This window comes from Phyllobates terribilis, unplaced genomic scaffold (assembly GCF_046119375.1).
Source record: "Phyllobates terribilis strain yellow unplaced genomic scaffold, ASM4611937v1 Scaffold_1__5_contigs__length_1240528914, whole genome shotgun sequence".
Classification (NCBI taxonomy): domain Eukaryota; kingdom Metazoa; phylum Chordata; class Amphibia; order Anura; family Dendrobatidae; genus Phyllobates; species Phyllobates terribilis.
Window position 1 is genome coordinate 213,082,007 of NW_027362761.1, and position 20,224 is coordinate 213,102,230.

The 20,224-nt window shown below is 40.7% G+C and overlaps 1 protein-coding gene across 3 annotated transcripts in view; it reads right to left on the bottom strand.

The window, feature by feature from the left end:
* PTCH1 (patched 1) overlaps positions 1-20,224 on the bottom strand; it is a 123,685-nt gene that overhangs the window by 41,139 nt on the left and 62,322 nt on the right. For all 3 annotated transcript variants that reach the window (XM_073670979.1, XM_073670978.1, XM_073670980.1), the window contains exons 6-15: positions 19,517-19,715; positions 17,352-17,473; positions 15,037-15,184; positions 13,614-13,745; positions 13,284-13,439; positions 10,944-11,042; positions 10,530-10,655; positions 3,716-3,834; positions 2,062-2,452; positions 1,655-1,964 (exon numbers count right to left, since the gene is read on the bottom strand). In XM_073670979.1, the coding sequence (XP_073527080.1) occupies positions 1,655-1,964; positions 2,062-2,452; positions 3,716-3,834; positions 10,530-10,655; positions 10,944-11,042; positions 13,284-13,439; positions 13,614-13,745; positions 15,037-15,184; positions 17,352-17,473; positions 19,517-19,715 (1,802 nt within the window). The remainder of the gene's footprint in view (positions 1-1,654; positions 1,965-2,061; positions 2,453-3,715; positions 3,835-10,529; positions 10,656-10,943; positions 11,043-13,283; positions 13,440-13,613; positions 13,746-15,036; positions 15,185-17,351; positions 17,474-19,516; positions 19,716-20,224) is intronic.

Here is a 20,224-nt window from a genome sequence, read left to right on the forward strand (position 1 = left end):
AATGTGCGGGAAACTAATATAGTATTCATAGTATAAACATTTAAAAAAAAGAAATAAAGCAAATACAAAATATAATTAATAAGCACTATACACAGAACAATAAAGTATTCTTGTATAGTGACTTACTCAGAACCAAGCTACCTAACCACTTTCTAAGAACCTCCACATTATTTAACAGCTGCAGAAGAAATCACAGATGGAAAGCAGGAGAGCTCGTGAGATGAAAAGATATCAGATTAAAAACAAATATAAAATTACAATCAGAGCACAAAAAAAAAATCGGTTGGAAGAGAGATGGTATCATTTTTAAGGAATGCAATTACACTGCTACAGTTGCTTAAACAGAATTTTGTCTAATCTGTCCTCCTTTAGCTATGTGGTGTTTTCTTTAACCGATCACTGACGCTTTCTTTGCTTTGTAAAACTCCCCATGGTAGTGAAAGGCCTAAAACAATAAGACCAGTAAAAACTTGTGAAACCCTCGGAACAATGAGGCATGTCTCAAAGAGATTACACACAGCTAGAACTACCCACCAGAGAATGTGACCAGAAATGCAATACCACCCAAGTCTAGCAAGCCACAAAACCACAACTGACACACAGAGTTCTTCTAATAAATACCCGACAAAGACGCAGAAATAGTTCAGAGTATGCATCAATCCACAGTAAGTGCACGTCCCAGATGCCTCAGCTTCCCTTTATCACTCTTGGCATTTTAGACCAAATTAAACTGATGAAATAACAAGATTAGAGACAAAAAAATATCTTCTCTGTTCTATCATTCCTGTTCACAACCTAGAGACAGAAAAAACTAGTCCAATGTAAAAGCTCGGAACTGATGATTTCAAGAATCATTGTGGATGTTAGATAATAGTATATAAATGATAGCAAACCCGAATTTTCTGCTTCATGCAAACCGGTCATTATAATATAGGAAGAACATATAAATGACGTAGCACTGTATTCCTGTAGCTGGCCATACAATTTCCATCAGAGAATTAAATTAGTGCTTCTCTGAGATTTTTGTACTTATGTCCAAATCTGAGTGTTGTATGTATGGAAGGGTTGGAAGACGAATGACTGCATCTGGAAATCTATGGTGTTAATTATTTCTGGGGGCGTTTTAAATTCTAAACTGTCCCATTTCAATCGAAATGTATTCATTCATTGAAAATCATTTATTATACAGTTACCTAGTCCAAAGAATTCATGGTATGGAAATCATAGGTATTAATCAACTCACAGTATTCTGGTCCAGCGGCCAGGTCAGTATTCCATGGCCAATGGATGGAAGCCTTGTGAACTGCCTCCTACCTACTGGCATTCCCGGCTCCTCCTCTGATTAGCTGAGCTGGCACAATATCATGAGTGTGCCGTGCCATGTTGACTAATCAATAAAAGAGCTGGGAATGTCTGCAGATAGGAGACAGTTCGCAGGGCTCCATCGGCCACGGAATATGGACCTGCCCGATGGACCAGGGTCCTGTGAATCGATTATCTCCTCTCCAATAGCTGGCGGCCACTCAGACAGCACATGTGCACATCTCAGTTTTAGCGTCATCTGAATATTATAGCTAGTTGAACTGTCGCTTTTTTACAGACATTTGGGCGTGTACATCGCGTGATCTAACACATCATATTATCATGACCTTACCTTGCAGCCAGTCCCTGAAGTAATGGAGCCACATTTTGGGAAGCTGTTTTTCTTCCTCTAGCAAAACGTACTTCACACTGGAAAAACTCTTGTGCAGGTCATAGAGCAATCGCTGTACGCGGGGATAGTCTGCCTTCTGTGTCACCACATACATGTTGTAGAAAGAGAAGTACTTAAATTGGGCGGCAATGAAGTCATACTCCTGGGTTTCCCGAGGCACAATATCAGTGAGATCTAATCCATCTCGGACACGTGTGGTGCCATATAGACTAACGCCAAGCAGCGCCAAGAAAACCAATATCACCACAATCTGTGAATGAAAAAATGCCACAACATAAAATTATGGAAACCGTAAGCAATGTTACACAGATACTTCATATTTTGGGACGGTGGCAGCGGGAATTTACCTTTGTTGTTGGCTTCAAGAGAAAAGGGGCATAGTGCTTCTCGGCAAATGATGCCAATGTCCACTTGCTACAGGAAGGTTCAACGCAGTTAAAACCAGGCTCAAGTAGGTCCCGTGTGGAGTTTGTGTTCTCTGGGGCCAGACTGTTAGCATCATGGGATGTAGACACTGATGGCTGCACAGAGATTTCAGACAGAGGCTCCGCTGTGGTGTAATATGACTGCGTCCGGGGGTCATACTCTGTCCGCAATTGGACGGTTGATTGCATAGTGATTTGTGTTTCCCGAGCAAAGCTGTGGCTACTGTATGGAGGTGGTGGACTGTAGCTTGTATTCTCGTTGTTATCCATGTATACTTGGGGCTCAATTTGTATTACTCTACTAACACAGGGACTGTAAGGAAAAAAAGAATTGCAGGTAACAAATACATATGAGACGTCCCGTTAGCAAAATCGTATCTAATTTTGTAGTCCTTGAAGGGGTGGTCTCATCAAGACCCATCAATCCTTGTCCAAATCACCTATCAGGGCACATGAACATCATACAAGGGGTCACTTGTTTAGGACTTCCTTTCATGAGCCAGAATGAAGAGACCCTAACAAAGAGGAGCTCTTGGTCTGGCTTCTAAGCATCACATCGTCACCATTTGTTGTATAAAAACTACTTTTCATTTCAGCAAGGGAATTATAGAAATGCTTGTGCCCATGCGTATAAACTTTATAAGCATGAGCACAAAAAGTTCTATAATTCCTTTGTGGCAATGTCAAATAGTTTTTGATAGTTTACCAATGGCGATCAACTAATCAGATAAAAATTCTTAGTATCACGTTTAGTGGCTCAATAGAAAGTGACAGGGAATAAAATAAAAATTTTAAACAACGCCATTTTCAGGTCTTTAGAAAGGTACTGTCACGGGTGTGTCAGAGGTGACAGACAGTCGTCCTGCAGTGGTTTGCAGGAGATCTCCACATTTGGCAATGCAGACAGCTGCCTAGATAAGAGGTTGTCTTTAGGACCCAGCGACTACCTCCCTCTGGCCTGGGTGTATATATACCTGATCTCTCCAGGTGGGCGTCACCGGTTATACTCATTTCTACTTGGAACTTGGCTGAAGCAGCATCACGTCCTCTCTGGAGTCTTGAGGCTGTGTGCCCTGTTGGAGTTCTTCTAAAGCTGAATTGTTGTCCCCCTGTGTTGTTTTCCCCTTTTGTCTTTAGAGTGCTAGCTGAGGTTGACTAGTGCTCATCTCCTTCCACCCCCAGTTATAGCCTTACGCCAGGGATAGTAGGGCGAGGCAAGTGATCGGCAATAGCTGCAGAGGCTGTATAGGGACGTTAGGGGGAGACAGGGTGACGCTAGTCCAGATTAGGAGGTCACCTGTTCCCCCTTTCCCTAGTGTCTGGGCTCCCTTTCCCTTTCCCCTCTGTGTGGCACTTACACCTGGCGTGACAGGTACCATGAGTAAATAAGCGCAAGTCACACCCTTCCCAACCGCCTTGTAAAAATAAATTGTGTATGGTAGAACCTATATGCAAAATAATGGTAGATAACATTTCAATTTTATTTTTTTTTTACAGATGAACTTATGTTTCCTAAAACACCAAACATATTATCCTAGTGTAAAAGTTTGCTTAAATATAGTAAAATAATGATTACCTGCTGAAGCAGCAAAATATATCAAGTCGACGATCTCTTCTGCGATACAAGTCCATGCTTAAAATGGCAGGAAAGATCAGAAGAACCATGGCAAAGTTGAACACCACCACCACGGCAGCCTAAGATATACAACAAAAAATTCACAAATAATGTACATGTACAGTACACAAAGGGAAATACAAAATACCAGTCAAATAGTACCTACTATATCAATTCAGGAAACACATAATGTATATATACTGTATATATATATATATATATATATATATATATATATATATATATATACATACATACACACACATTATGCGTTTCCTGAATATACAGCTGAAACCAGAAGTTTACATACACTATATAAAAAGACATATGTTTTTCTCATTATCTGACATGAAATCAGAATAAACCTTTTCCATTTTAGGTCAATTAGGATTACCATAATTTTTAATATTTGCCAAATGCCAGAATAATGAGAAAGAGAGAATGTTTTAAGGCATTTTTATTACTTACTGCAAAGTCAAAAGTTTACATACGCTAAGATTACTATGCCTTTAAACAATTCTGGACTGCCCATATGATGATGTCATGTGTTTGGAAGTTTTTTTGGCAACATCTGAGTTAATTAGAGACACACCTGTGGAAGTATTTTAATACACACCTGAAACACACTGCTTCTTTGTGTAGCATCATGGGAAAGTCTAAAGGAATCAGTCAAGATATCAGGAAGAGAATTGTGGACTTGCACAAGTCTGGGTCATCCTTGGGTACAATTTCAGATACCTGAAGGTGCTTCGTTCATCTGTACAAACAATTATACGCAAGTACAAACAAGATGGGAATGTCCAGCCATCATACCACTCAGGAAGGAGACGGTTTTTGTGTCCCAGAGATGAACGTGCTTTGGTCTGACATGTGCATATCAACCCAAGGACAAAAGCAAAAGACCTCATGAAGATGATGGCTGAAGCTGGTAAGATCGTGTCAACATCCATAGTGAAATGAGTACTGTATCAACATGGGCTGAAAGGCCACTATGCCAGGAAAAAGCCATTATTCCAAAATAAACATAAAAAGACAGATCAATGTTTGCAAATGCACACAGGAACAAAGACCTTCATTTTTGGAGACATGTCCTGTGGTCTGATGAAACTAAAATTTAACTTTTTGGGCATAATGACCATCGTTACGTTTGGAGGAAAAAGGGAGAAGCTTGGAAGCCTAAAAACACCATACCAACTGTGAAACATTGGGGTGGCAGCATCATGTTGTGGGGTTGTTTTGCTGCAGGAGGGACTGGTGCACTTCACAAAATAGATGGCATCATGAGAAAAGAAGATTATGTGGCAATACCCTAGTAACATCTCAAGACATCAGCCGAGAAGTTAAAGCTTGGGTCTTCCAAATGGACAATGACCCGAAGCATACTGCCAAAATAGTAACAAAGTGGCTAAAGGATAACAAAGTCAATGTTTTGGAGTGGCCATCACAAAGCCCTGATCTCAATCCTGTTGAAAATTTATGGGCAAAGCTGAAAGGGCAAGTGCGAGCAAGGCGACCTACAAACCTGGATCAGTTACACCAGTTTTGTCAGGAGGAAAGGGCCCAAATTCCGACCAACTATTGTGATAAGCTTGTGGAAGGATATCCCAAACGTTTGACCCAAGTCATTCAGTTTAAGAGCAAGGGTACCAAATACTAATGAAATGTATGTAAACTTTTGACTTTGCAGTAAGTTATAAAAATGACAACAGTCCTCTCTCTCATTATTCTGGCATTTGGCAAATATTAAAAATTATGGTAATCCTAAATGACCTAAAACGGAAAAGGTTTATTCTGATTTCATGTCAGATATTGAGAAAAACATGCATATGTGTCTTTTTATGTAGTGTATGTAAACTTCTGGTTTCCACTGTATAGCTATCTATTCCGAACACACATAATGTATATATATATACAGTAGGCAAAATAAGTATTTGATACACTGCTGAATTTGCAAGTTTTTCCACCAAAGAATGAAGAGGTCTGTAATTTTTATCGCAGGTACACTTCAACTGTGAGAGACAGAATCTTAAAAAAAAAAACAGAAAATCACATTGTATGATTTTTACATACTTAATTTGCATTTTATGGCATGAAATAAGTATTTGATACAATAGAAAAACAGAACTTAATATTTGGTACCGAAACCTTTGTTTGCAATTACAGAGGTCAGACATTTCCTGTAATTCTTGACCAAGTTTGCACACACTGCAGCAGGGATTTTGGCCCAACAACAACAACATTGAGCTTCTCCTGCCTCCAAAGATTTTCTATTGGGTTCAGATCTGGAGACTGGCTAGGAAATGCTTCTTACGGAGCCACTATTTAGTTGCCCTGGCTGTGTATTTCGGGTCATTGTCATGCTGGAAGACCCAGCCACAACCCACTTTCAATGCTCTTACTGAGGGAAGTCTCGCGATACATGACCCCATCCATCCTCCATTCAATATGGTGCAGTCATCCTGTCCTCTTTGCAGAAAAGCACCCCCAAAGTATGATGTTTCCCCCACCATGCTTCACGGTTGGGACGGTGATCTTGAGGTTGTACTCATCCTTCTTCTTCCTCCAAACACAGCGAATGGAGTTGATACCAAAAAGTTCTATTTTGGTCTCATCTGACCACATCACCTTCTCCCATGCCTCCTATGGATCATCCAGATGGTCACTGGCGAATTTCAAACGGATCCCACGAGGCGAGATCCTGCATGGAGCCCCAGACCAAGAAAGATTGACAGTCATCTTGTGTTTCTTCCATTTTCTAATAACTGTGTCAACAGTTGTTGCCTTCTCAACAGGCTGCTTGCCTATTGTCCTGTAGCCCATCCCAGCCTTCTGCAGATCTACAATTTTGTCCCTGTTGTCCTCTTTGGTCTTGGCCATGGTGGAGAGGTTGTAGTGTGATTGAGTGTGTGGACAGGTGTCTTTTATACAGGTAACAAGTTCAAACAGGTGCAATTAATACAGGTAATGAGTGCAGAGTAGGAGGGCTTCATAAAGAAAAACTAACAGGTCTGTGAGAGCCAGAATTCTTGCAGGTTAGTAGGTGAGCAAATACTTATTTCATGCAATAAAATGCAATTTAATTATGTAAAAATCATACAATGTGATTTTCTGGATTTTTTTTAGATTCTGTCTCTCACAGTTGAAGCGTACCTAAGATAAAAATTACAGACCTCTCCATTCTTTGTAGGTGGGAAAACTTGCAAAATCGGCAGTGTATTGAATACTTATTTTCCCGCTATATATATAGGGGAATATAATAAATACCAATCAAATAGAATCTACTGTACCTAAGAAGAACAAATATAATATATATATATACATAAATACCAATCACATACTGCTCATACTAAACCTATACCAATGAAGAATACTAATAACAACTAATAATAAAGATTAGCATGACAGCTTGTCAATTTAACAGTGTAACTTTAGCAATTTTAATTATTTTGGCTTATAGGCAGTGATTATGCATCCAGTACATAATGAATTATGCTTAGGGCCCTTTGTATTGCAGATACACTTATCAGCTAAAGTAGTAGAGTTTATTTTATTCTGTATCTCTAGCTCGTCTATGGTTAGTAAGGCACAGAATGAGTGAGCCATATGTCCACGGCAGCTAGTGATCAGTAGTGATCTGCAAGACTACACAAGCCTTTCCTATGTGGTCACATTTAAAGCCCTTGTAAGGTTTCACTGTTCCAGTGTTTAAAAATCTGTAGCTTTCTGCCTGTAACTGATGTCAGAGAAGAATGGGAGGTCTGTGCTAGAACTACCCAGGGAAAAGCTAGTGTGCCTTCTCAGATGGGGCCCTGCCCAAGGTATGTGTGTTTTCTTTGCCATTCCTGGCAGACCACACAGGGAGAGTGGGTGTACTGCATAGCTTGAAGTGATGAGCAGATGAGGACGCCTGTCAGCTCAAGCTCCACATTACAGCTGCTCCTTAGTAACTCCCTTCTTTATCCAGCTATTGTGCGAAGCCTCTTTTTGTCCAGTATATGACTCCAGCATTACCTATTATCTATTCAATACAGAGGTTAGGAAAGGTGACAGGCAGGACTAAAAGAGAGGCTAAGGGAAGAAACTGAAACTTTTTCTCTCGGAATGAATTTAAATGCCACGCATTGCTGAATCAGACAGAAGCATGCATAAAATATCACATGGGTCTTATTTCATCTCTGCAAGTGCACCTCTGAGCTTATCACAAGGCAATGTATCACAAAGCTCGCACCTAGATATAATATATTGCACGTGTCCATTGAAACCTATTTCAGCGGTAAAAACAACAAATTCTGATTTTGCATCGAGAGCACATCTTTCGTGTCTCGGAATATTCCTGATATTGGGTGCGGGTATGTAAGGTTTGGTTCTGTAGCAGTGTTTTTGCTGTAATACAGACGCTAAATTATGACCATATTGCAACTGTCTGAAACCAGCTTTAGGCTCGGGCGCACACCGTGTGTTAACCCTATGTATGTCCTATTTGCCAGGAAAAGATCCAGAGTATACATCAAACTAATTAATGAGCTCAATTTAACATTCTCTTGTCAAGTTGGTATATGATGGCATACTTATACTCAACTAAATAGAAAAGAGCATCAGATTGCTCTTTATTATATATAAGGTCACTGCCAAAAAGCCAAATTTCTTTTCTACAATGAGACCCTATAGGAAACGTACAGTGGTGGCCAAAAGTATTGGCACCCCTGCAATTCTGTCAGATAATACTCAGTTTCTTCCTGACAATGATTGCAATCACAAATTCTTTGGTCTTATTATCTTCATTTTATTTGCTTGCAAGGAAAAAACACAAAAGAGAATGAAGCAAAAATCAAATCATTGATCATTTCACACAAAACTCCAAAAATGGGCCGGACAAAAGTATTGGCACCCTCAGCCTAATACTTGGTTGCACAACTTTAAGCCAAAATAACTGAGAACAACTGCTTCCGGTAACCATCAATGAGTTTCTTACAATGCTCTGCTGGAATTGTAGACCATTCTTCCTTGCAAACTGCTCCAGGTCCCTGATATTTGAAGGGTGCCTTCTCCAAACTGCCATTTTAAGATCTCTCCACAGGTGTTCTATGGGATTCAGGTCAGGACTCATTGCTGGCCACCTTAGAAGTCTCTAGTGCTTTGTGTCCCAGAGATGAACGTGCTTTGGTCTGACATGTGCATATCAACCCAAGGACAAAAGCAGTCTCCAGTGCTTTCTCTCAAACCATTTTATAGTGCTTTTGGAAGTGTGTTTTGGGTCATTGTCCTGCTGGAAGACCCATGACCTCTAAGGGAGACCCAGCTTTCTCACACTGGGCCCTACATTATGCTGCAAAATTTGTTGGTAGTCTTCAGACTTCATAATGCCATGCACACGGTCAAGCAGTCCAGTGCCAGAGGCAGCAAAGCAACCCCAAAACATCAGGGAACCTCCGCCATGTTTGACTGTAGGGACCGTGTTCTTTTCTTTGAATGCCTCTTTTTTTTCCTGTACACTCTATGTTGATGCTTTTTCCCAAAAACTCTACTTTTATCTCATCTGACCAGAGAACATTCTTCCAAATCGTTTTAGGCTTTCTCAGGTAAGTTTTGGCAAACTCCAGCCTGGCTTTTTTATGTCTCGGGGTAAGAAGTGGGGTCTTCCTGGGTATCCTACCATACAGTCCCTTTTCATTCAGACGCCGACGGATAGTACGGGTTGACACTGTTGTACCCTCGGACTGCAGGGCAGCTTGAACTTGTTTGGATGTTAGTCGAGGTTCTTTATCCACCATCCGCACAATCTAGCGTTGAAATCTCTCGTCAATTTCTCTTTTCCGTCCACATCTAGGGAGGTTAGCCACAGGGCCATGGGCTTTAAGCTTCTTGATGACACTGCGCACGGAAGACACAGGAACATTCAGGTCTTTGGAGATGGACTTGTAGCCTTGAGATTGCTCATGCTTCCTCACAATTTGGTTTCTCAAGTCTTCAGACAGTTCTTTGGTCTTCTTTCTTTTCTCCATGCTCAATGTGGTACACACAAGGACACAGGACAGAGGTTGAGTCAACTTTAATCCATGTTAACTGGCTGCAAGTGTGATTTAGTTATTGCCAACACCTGCTAGGTGCCACAGGTAAGTTACAGGTGCTGTTAATTACACGAATTAGAGAAGCATCACATGATTTTTCAAACAGTGCCAATACTTTTGTCCACCCCCTTTTTTAGGTTTGGTGTGGAATTATATCCAATTTGGCTTTAGGACAATTCTTTTTGTGTTTTTCATTGAAGACAAATTAAATGAAGAGAATAATACCAAAGAATTTGTGATTGCAATCATTTTCAGGAAGAAACTGAGTATTATCTGACTTTTGGCCACCACTGTATGTCACTATATGCCTTTCATTATAGGTATAGGTCAAAAAATGGAAGCCTAAGAAGCAGTGTGCATAATTTACACAATTATTGACTATAGAGATAATCTACATAAAGGAGTACTTTCTTATTTAGTAGGTCTGATGTCCATACATGCTTGCGGATTGGATTACAGTGCATTATTTTCAACATTTATAGTTAATGCTCTATTCACATCTGTGTTGGACACCCCATCATGGTCAATGAGATCTGTTGGGCACCACTGACGGCAGTCATATTGCACTTCTGGTATTTTCATTGTTCTGCTTCAATAAAGGAAGAGAACAATGGAAATAATAACACAGCATATGTGATCAAATACTCTGCTCATAACTCTACACAAGAATTCCCATAGAAAATTTTTGGGAGAAAAAAAAATCTTACTTGAAGAGAAAAAGCCCTGAGTGCAGGAATTGGTATTAGGGCAGCCATGAAGAAGGCAGTCACATTGCTGATGGAGGTTAGGGCAACACTAGCTCCGGTTCTTTTTAAACATTCCCCAGTTCTGTCCTAAAAGTAAAAATAAAAAAAGTTTATTCAATACATTAATAAAATGTATTTGCCACCAAAATAGGTAGCAAAACGGTTATATTTTTACATGATTGTCAGGACACATTGTTAGCAAATACTTCTCATAGATATGCAGTATTGATTTCCTGGAAAGGTTGGAGCACGTCGGCCCTAAATCGGCATTGAGTAACGTAATGTTAAACGTTCTTTTTAAGGCACAGCATATGCCTCCTGGAAAAAATACCTCTTTAACAAAGACACTTTTTCATTTTCAAGTTTTGAAATTACCTCAAATGGAATCCTATTATTTTGGCCTGTTTCACTAAACGCATGTGCCAACAGAAAGACATCATCTACACCAACCCCGAGAGCAAGAAAAGGCAGAACCTGTGGGGAACAATGCAGGCAGTGAATACTTGACACACAGATACAGTCTTTGGCAGTTATACATGCACCTTAGTAACATGTCCATTCATCTCAGAAGCTTGCTATAGAATAATGATGCCTTTCGCACACACACATTTCTTGCATTCATGAATACTTGGCTCTTCCATAGTCTAAAGTGCCATTAACGTCTAGTCTCACCTTCAGTGAACCTAAGCTAATAAATGAGGGAATTCCATAAATAGCAGTTCCCTAATATACATGTATTATTGGAGTAGTGGAGGCATTCTGATCATAAAGCGGGGAAGCTGCAGGGAATACAAATTCCTCATTGCTCCCCTGTCAGCAGGCATGGGCAGCCCATTCTGCTGTTCCTTTGGGCAGGAGACATTCTTCTGAAGGATTTTCAGGGTACAGGTTGGGAATCTGTACTCCCCACAGCCATACAAGTATCTTATCGTTAAGAAAGCTTCTGCGAGTTCCATAATAATAAATCTATTTGCTTCATATGCATATACAGGGTGGGCCATTCATATGGATACACCTAAATTAAATGGGAATGGTTGGTGATATCAACTTCCTGTTTGTGGCACATTAGTATATGGGAGGGGGAAAACTTTTCCAGATGGGTGGTGATCATGGCGGCCATTTTGAAGTCGGCCATTTTGGATCCAACTTTATTTTTTTCAATGGGAAGAGGGTCATGTGACACATCAAACTTATTGAGAATTTCATAAGAAAAACAATGGTGTGCTTGGTTTTAACGTAACTTTATTCTTTCATGAGTTTTTTACAAGTTTATGACCACTTATAAAATGTGTTCAAAGTGCTGCCCATTGTGTTGGATTGTCAATGCAACCCTCTTCTCCCACTCCTGACACACTGATAGCAACACCGCAGAAGAAATGCTAGCACAGGCTTCCAGTATCCATTGTTTCAGATGCTGCACATCTCGTATCTTCACAGCATAGACAATTGCCATCAGATGACCCCAAAGATAAAAGTCTAAGGGGGCAGATCGAGAGACCTTGGTGGCCATTCAACTGGCCAACGACGACCAATCCACTTTCCAGGAAACTGTTCACATAGGAATGCTCGGACCTGACACCCATAATGTGGTGGTGCACCATCTTGTTGGAAAAACTCAGGGAACGTGCCATCTTCAGTGCATAAAGAGGGCAACACATCATCATGTAGCAATTTCAGATATCCAGTGGCATTGAGGTTTCCACTGATGAAGAATGGCCCCACTATCTTTGTACCCCATATACCCCACCATACCATCAAGATACAAGATGTGCAGCATCTGAAACAACGGATACTGGAAGCCTGTGCTAGCATTTCTTCTGCTGTGTTGCTATCAGTGTGTCAAGAGTGGGAGAAGAGGGTTGCATTGACAATCCAACACAATGGGCAGCACTTTGAACACATTTTATAAGTGGTCATAAACTTGTAAAAAACTCATGAAAGAATAAAGTTATGTTAAAACCAAGCACACCATTATTTTTCTTATGAAATTCTCAATAAGTTTGATGTGTCACATGACCCTCTTCCTATTGAAAAAAATAAAGTTGGATCCAAAATGGCCGACTTCAAAATGGCCACCATGGTCACCACCCATCTGGAAAAGTTTTCCCCCACCCATATTTTAATGTGCCACAAATAGGAAGTTGATATCACCAACCATTCCCATTTAATTTAGGTGTATCCATATAAATGGCCCACCCTGTAGAAAGATATAAATAATGTCTGCTACCAGTTAAAATCCAGGCAAAAATTACAAAATATAAAACTATTGCTTTGAGGACCTGTCAGCTCTCCTGACATGTTAGTTTTAGTAAATAAATGCCTATATTCCCAATAATATACCAATTCTGAAGCATCTTTTCTAAGAACTCCACGGTAAGCCACTCCTCCTTATTTCTTCTCGATGTTAACTGGATGTTATCAGTTGGGCGTGTGTCCCTATACATGGATACTAGCCAATCAGTGCCAGACTGTGTAGGGACATGCCCCTTTGACTAGTTCAATGGTAATCAATTGTCGAATTTATTTATAAATATTTAGGAGGAATAACAGAGAGTTCTAGGAAAAAATGCGCCAAGACTGTTATTTCATAAGGTATCTACTAAAAGAGATATCAGAAGAGGTTACCACTTCTCTTCAAACCTCTGACAACATGAAACTTAATCATGTGCCTAATTTTTGCTCTACTTGAAGCATATGCTGGATGGAAGTTAATACCTGAGTTGTTGCGGCATTAAAGGAAATTCCAATCAATGAACACAGGCCCAATCCTGCTGCCACTGAAAGCGCAACGAGCAAAACTCCAGCCAGCCCCACGGCACCCTGAGACTTGGCACAGTCCCACCTCAGCATGGTTAAACAGGCATACGCAAGCTGCAAATGAAACATTTGGAAACAAAAAGCAAACCACATTAAAATGCAGCAGGTCGCCCCATTCCCTTGGCAGTAATCTAAGGAGGGAACCATTTTTAAACATGCATGTTAACATATTTAGTGTCAAAGCCCCGTGCCTACATCCATTAGAGCTTGGTAACAGTTTGGACTCACCATCAGCAGGTAGCCACTGGCAACTCTGATGACACTGACATCAGAAAATGACTTGAGGATGTCGTCCAGTGTAGTTGTTGTAAAGGGAAGGACTTTCTGGGTTGAATTTTGTGCAACACTTTGATGTACAACCTAAAAGTGAAGAAGACATTGATATCACAAGAAGAGCCAGGCAAGAATTTCAACAAGCACTTAAAAGTAAGTAAATTCATCTGGTGCCTGATCCCCCTGGTCAGTCCTGATTTGATTTCATTCATTGAAAGACAATAAAATGAATATTGTATCTTTCCAGGGAAGCAGGAAGGTAGACCGATGCAGAGCCATCACTCATCTCCTATATATCACTCTGCAGTGGTCTTCTAGACGTTGCCTGGAAGAGAAGTCTTTAGTTTTAATTGGTTGGCTGACTCACAGGGGTCACATGCAACCCAGCAAAGGTCAAAGCTTGGGAAACAAAGGCCAAAAAAATGTCACATGACCTCACCAATGGGACCGCAGCTGTGAACAGATTCTCTGGCTCACTAATGTGTTCCAGACACCTTTCCTTACAAGTCACACTTGCTTTTTATTTCAGTTCTCTTCTCCCTAGCCTGCATCCAATATTAGGAAGTATCACCCTGGCAAGTTGCTACAACGCTAGGAAAAGAAAACTCTTTGCCATTGCAATTTGTTCTAGCATAATAAGTAGATATTAGCAATTTTCACTCTGTATATGTTCCATACAAAGCAGTATTTTCTGGGATTCATCTGGGGGGGCAGATATTTCCAATATATCTCACCTAGTGCCAGCTACTGGTAGGACACGGGCTCATTTGTAGTTACATGAGTTTGAAAAGGACCTGACCTAAAGACTGAATGGTGTGTAAGGGTTTATTTGCACAGCCATAACATGTCTCCATGAGGGAGCCGTATATTAGGAGCCAAAAACAGGTTTAGAATGAAATGGTTTGGGAAATGATTTCCTGATTACACATGACGGATACAATCCCGCTTTTGCCTCTAAATATATGGCTCCCTCATGAGGCCACGTTATGGCTGTGTGAATGCAGGCTAATGTTCCGGGTAATGTCCCTAGTGGTGTTTCAATAGGAAACTGCACGTAAAAACAGCGCATACATGGGGGAAATATCACTCAAAAAAGCAACACCTTAACCTACTGCTTGGTAGGAAGAAAAATGCTAAATGTTCATAGAAAAGTAAGAAACCTCCAGTCACTGACAATACAAATATGTCTGTTTCTGTACGCTGTTGAGCCATCATAATGCCATGGGTGATCTTGGCTTCATACATGCCACCTCATTGTAATCACAAGTTCAAGGCTTATACATTTGAATATTGGTGACATTTTTCGTACATTAATACCAATAGGTTTATTCTGAATATAAAATGTTAACTTTGCAATATGCTGGCAATTCATTCATACCTGAACATAAACCCGCTGCCAGGCTTCCAGAATGGCGGCTGCTTTCTCTTCGTTCCAATTGATCTTAGAAACATCGATATACTCCTTGAAGTGCTCATACATCTGCTTAGGAGTCATTAACTGAATCATAGTCTGTAACGCTTGGGCACTGTAACATAGAAATGCATGGAAATATTTTATTAGCAAGTCCAGTAAATTTTACAGACACTGTTGCATTCCTTTTTTTCTAAAGTGCGTGCATTTTACAGAAATATAAAATTATACACCATGGAGCCTTGAGTCATTAAGTTTTCCCTTTGTTAAGCAAAAGTCAAAAGGTCAATATCACATATTAGAAAACAACATTTCTCGTTTCAATGCCATGTGTAGAAACCCTGTCTGCAATCACTAAAAATTTGGCTTGACTTGAGAGCTCTACCAGACTAAACTCTTGACACTCTGCAGGAATCTAGGAAGTACACAAATGGTGATTATTGTTTAAACAGACGTGTGCAAGTCTTTCCCCTCTTTACTAGGTAATCACGCTGCATTCGGTTAACTGCATTTACATGAAAGCCGCCTTACACATGCACTTAGTTATAATGTGGTGCAAGAAGTTCTAGAAAAAAAACCACATTTTTCCATACAGAGTCAGGAGCTGATACACACACTCTACAGACAAAAGTATTCAGGCACACCTCTTAATCATTGAGTTCAGGTTTTTCATTCAGTCCCATTACCACAGGTGTAAAAACGCCAGCCCCTTGCCATGCCGTCTGCCTCTACAGACATTTGTGAAGAAATGGGTCATTCTAAAGAGCTCACTGAATTGGATCTTGGCCCAGTAATATGATGCCACCGCTGTAACAATGATCTACAATGTTCAACTGTGGTTGGTATTATTGAAAAGTGGAAGCGCTTAGGAACCACAGCAACTCAGCCACAAAGTGCCAGACCACGTACAGTTACTTATAGAGCAGGGTCATCAAGTGCTAGTCTCACTAACATTCTGACATCAGAGAAAAAACTGGGAACTTCACAATATTGGTTTCCATGGCTGAGCAGCTACATATAAGACTAACATCACTAAGCACAATGACAAGTGTTGAATATAGTGCTGAAATTGGAGCAGTAGAAACATGTATGTAGAGTGATATATCACACTTCCCTGTCTTGCAGCTTGATTGACTAGTCTTGAGTTTGGTGAAGACGAGGAGAATTTACCCGCCTGACTGAATTGTTCCAACAATGAATATTGGAGGAGGAGAGATAATGCTATTGGGTTGTTTTTCATGGGTTGATCTAAGTATCTTAGTTCCAGGTAAGGGAAATATTAATTCTTCAGCATAACAAAACACTTTGGACAATTATTTTCTTCCATATTTGTTGGACCAGTTTGGGGCAGGCCCTTTTCTGTTCCAGCTTCACTGTGCCACAGTATACAAAGCAGGGTCCATAAAGACTTGGGTGGTTGAGTTTGGTGTGGAAGAACTTAACTGGTCCACATAGAGCCCTAACCTCAACCCCAACAAACACCTTTGGGATGAATAAGAATTGACACTGTTAGCCAAGAACTGAGATGTTCATTCAATCTTACCATGGGCTAATCATGCCCAATATAGCTTACTTGATGTCCCTGAAGAAAGGTTATATATGTTCCAGATGTGGACTCATGGGTGTTATTTCAGTAACATACCTTGGTATCTAGTCAAAGTAATGCTCAAGCTAGTATGTTGGTACACCAAAAGTATGTAAATGAAGAGCAATGGTGGATATAAGCTAAAAAACATGTGCCTAACTTTTTGGTTTATTCTCTAGAGAAGGCTATCAACAGTCACATTACCTGGCCACAAAAAAATCAAATTGTTTCCTAAAATTCCTCTTAAAATCCATCTTAACGTGGATGTAGGTTCACATTTTCTGTGTTATCTAAAAGAATTTACATTGGTCATGTTTATTTTAACAATACAGGAGTTTTCCAAGATTCTGTACGCATGTACGGCACGAGACTGGTCAGTGCTTGGTTGCAGTGGCCATGTGAGTAGTCATCACTGCTGCAGCCAAGTAAACTAAAATCAATAGGGACCACCAAAAAAATGTCGCTGTAGCAGTGGGCAGTTTAACATATAATATAGGATCTTTTGCTATTTTATACCATTTCCCCACATTTTGTAGATTCTCGGAAAGGAAGGAAACAACCCACACAACAAATAAACTCCAGGTATTTGGATAATCTCTAAAATACATGAAATATGTAGACAGAGCATCCTTAATTACAATAAAAGATTAAATTAAGATACTCTGTATACTATCTAGCATTATGCATAATCACCTACCTGGTCAGCTTTCCACTAGTATTTTTCACTGTGCCACCAATGATGAGTTCCTCTTGCCAATGCATATACTTCCTTGAAAGACCATAGCATCCTCCATTCATCACAAGGGCAATATCCAGAGGCTGAAATACAATATGAGACCAAGATAATTCAGGAGAGCCATACACTGATGAGAACTACAAACAATTATACATTTGTATTCATTTTATTCCAATTTTAACTTCTTTTAAAACAATTATAACAGATGTTTTATAGCACACATGTCAAACTCTGGCCCACGGGCAAAATCTGGCCCGCAAGGTGATTACATTGGCCCGCGACGCCGCCACCACCCCCTCATTATTCTGTATGGATAACTATGTGTTGCCCATTATTCTGTATGGAGGACTATGTGTTGCCCATTATTCTGTATGGAGGACTATGTGGGGCCCATTATTCTGTATGGAGGACTATGTGGGGCCCATTATTCTGTATGGAGGACTATGTGGGGCCCATTATTCTGTATGGAGGACTATGTGGGCCCTATTATTCTGCATGTAGGACTATGTGGGGCTTATTTCCTGTATGAAGGACTATGTGGGGCCTGTTATACTCTATGGAGGACTATGTGAGGGCCATTATACTGTATGGAGGACTATGTGGGTCCCATTATACTGTATGGAACAATATATGGGGCCCATTATACTGTATGGAGGACTATGTGGGGCCCATTATACTGTATGGGGGACTATATGGGGCCCACTATACTGTATGGGGGACTATATGGGGCCCATTATTCTGTACGGAGGACTATATGGGCCCGTTATACTGTATGGAGGACTATGTTGGGCTATTATTCGGTATGGAGGACTATGTGGGGCCCATTATACTGTATGGAGGACTATGTGGGCCCCATTATACTGTATGGGGGACTAGGTGGGGCCCATTAGTATGGACGACTATGTGGGGCCAATTATACTGTATGGAGGACTATGTGGGGCCCATTAGACTCTATGGGGGACTATGTGGGGCCCATTATTCTGTATGGAGGACTATGTGGGGCCTATTATTCTGTATGGAGGACTATGTGGGGGCCATTATTCTGTATGGAGGACTATGTGGGACCATTATACTGTATGGAGGACTATGTGGGTAAGTGGGGCCCATTATACTGTATGAAGGACTTTGTGGGGCCCATAATACTGTATGGAGGACTATGTGGGACGATTATACTGTATGGGGAACTATGTGTGGCCCATTATATTGTACAGAGGACTTTGTGGGGCCCATTATACTGTATAGAGGACTATGTGGGGCCCATTACACTGTATGGAGGACTATGTGGGGTCCATTATACTGTATAGAAGACTTTGTGGGGCCCATTATACTGTACGGAGCACTATATGTGGCCTATTATACTGTATGAAGAATTATGTGGGACCCATAATTCTCTACAGAGGACTATGTGAGGCCCATTATACTGTATAGAGGACTTTGTGGGGTCCATTATACTGTATGGAGGACTATGTGGGGCCCATTATACTGTATGGAGGACTTTATGGGGCCCATAATACTGTATGGAGGACTATGTGGGATTATTATACTGTATGGGAAACTATGTGTAGCCCATTATATTGTACAGGGGACTTTGCGGGGCCCATTATACTGTATAGAGGACTATGTGGGGCCCATTATACTGTATGGAGGACTTTGGGGGACCCATTATACTGTATGGAGGACTATGTGGGGTCCATTATACTGTATGCAGGACTATATAGGGCCCATTATACTGTATAGAAGACTTTGTGGGGCCCATTATACTGTATGGAGCACTATATGGGGCCCATTATACCATATGGAGAACTATGTGGGACCCATAATTCTGTACGGAGGACTATGTGGGGCCCATTATACTGTATGGAGCACTACGTGGGGCCCATTATACCGTATGGAGGACTATGTGGGACCCATTATACTGTGTGGAGGGCTGTTAATAGATATCAAGGTTGGCATGCGAATTTGTCTAAGTTTTTTTATTTTTGCCCTCTCTGTATTTGAGTTTGACATCTGTTTTATAGGATAGTTAACATATAGCAATTAATTTTATACTTTTAGCAACAAATGATGCAAAGTGTTTTTCTTTTCAGAGAACAGCTTGAAGAACATTACCCTATGTCTGAACTCACTTTGGTTGAATTTTTATTGGGTGCTGTAGGCGGACAATTCGAATCGAATGGGTTGAGGCAGGGGCGGTCCATATAAGCGTGACCAACCTCAGCCTTTTTTAGCATTTCCTCCCAGATGTCTACTTGGAAATTTTCTCTCTTCAACTCCTCCAGCAAGCCCATGGGGTCAAAGTTTGTCCATTGTAAAGTGGGTTTACCTCTGGAGAGAAACCAGTGTGAGCCAAAAATGAGAACATACAATCTGTGCTGTAGTGTAGCTGCTCAGAAAGAATGAAAATGAGACGGCAGAGTGGGAGGCAAAGCATATAACTAATGATGACAAATTTATACCAGCGAGAAAGTAGTAAAGGCACAAAGAAGGCAAGAGCAGAAAATATCTTTTAAGAGAGCCTGATGACTTGGCAATGTCTCCCATTCCAGTGGCTACTGCTGCTACACCAGAACTGGCACTTTTCAAGCTTCAGCCGGGCAAATTACAAAGGCTTTTTGGCTGCCTCATTTTGTTGTCTATGCCAAACTGTATTTGCCCATCCAGGCTTAAGTCATTATTTCAAGTCTCCCAACTAGAAAAGTGAAAATGCTTCACGTCCTACATCCAGAGCTGCACATTGTAGGTTAGGGGATGGCCATTGCAAATTGCTTATTTTCAGAGACAAGCAAACCAGGACATGAACAATTACTCAGACACGAACTCTTGCATAATTACTC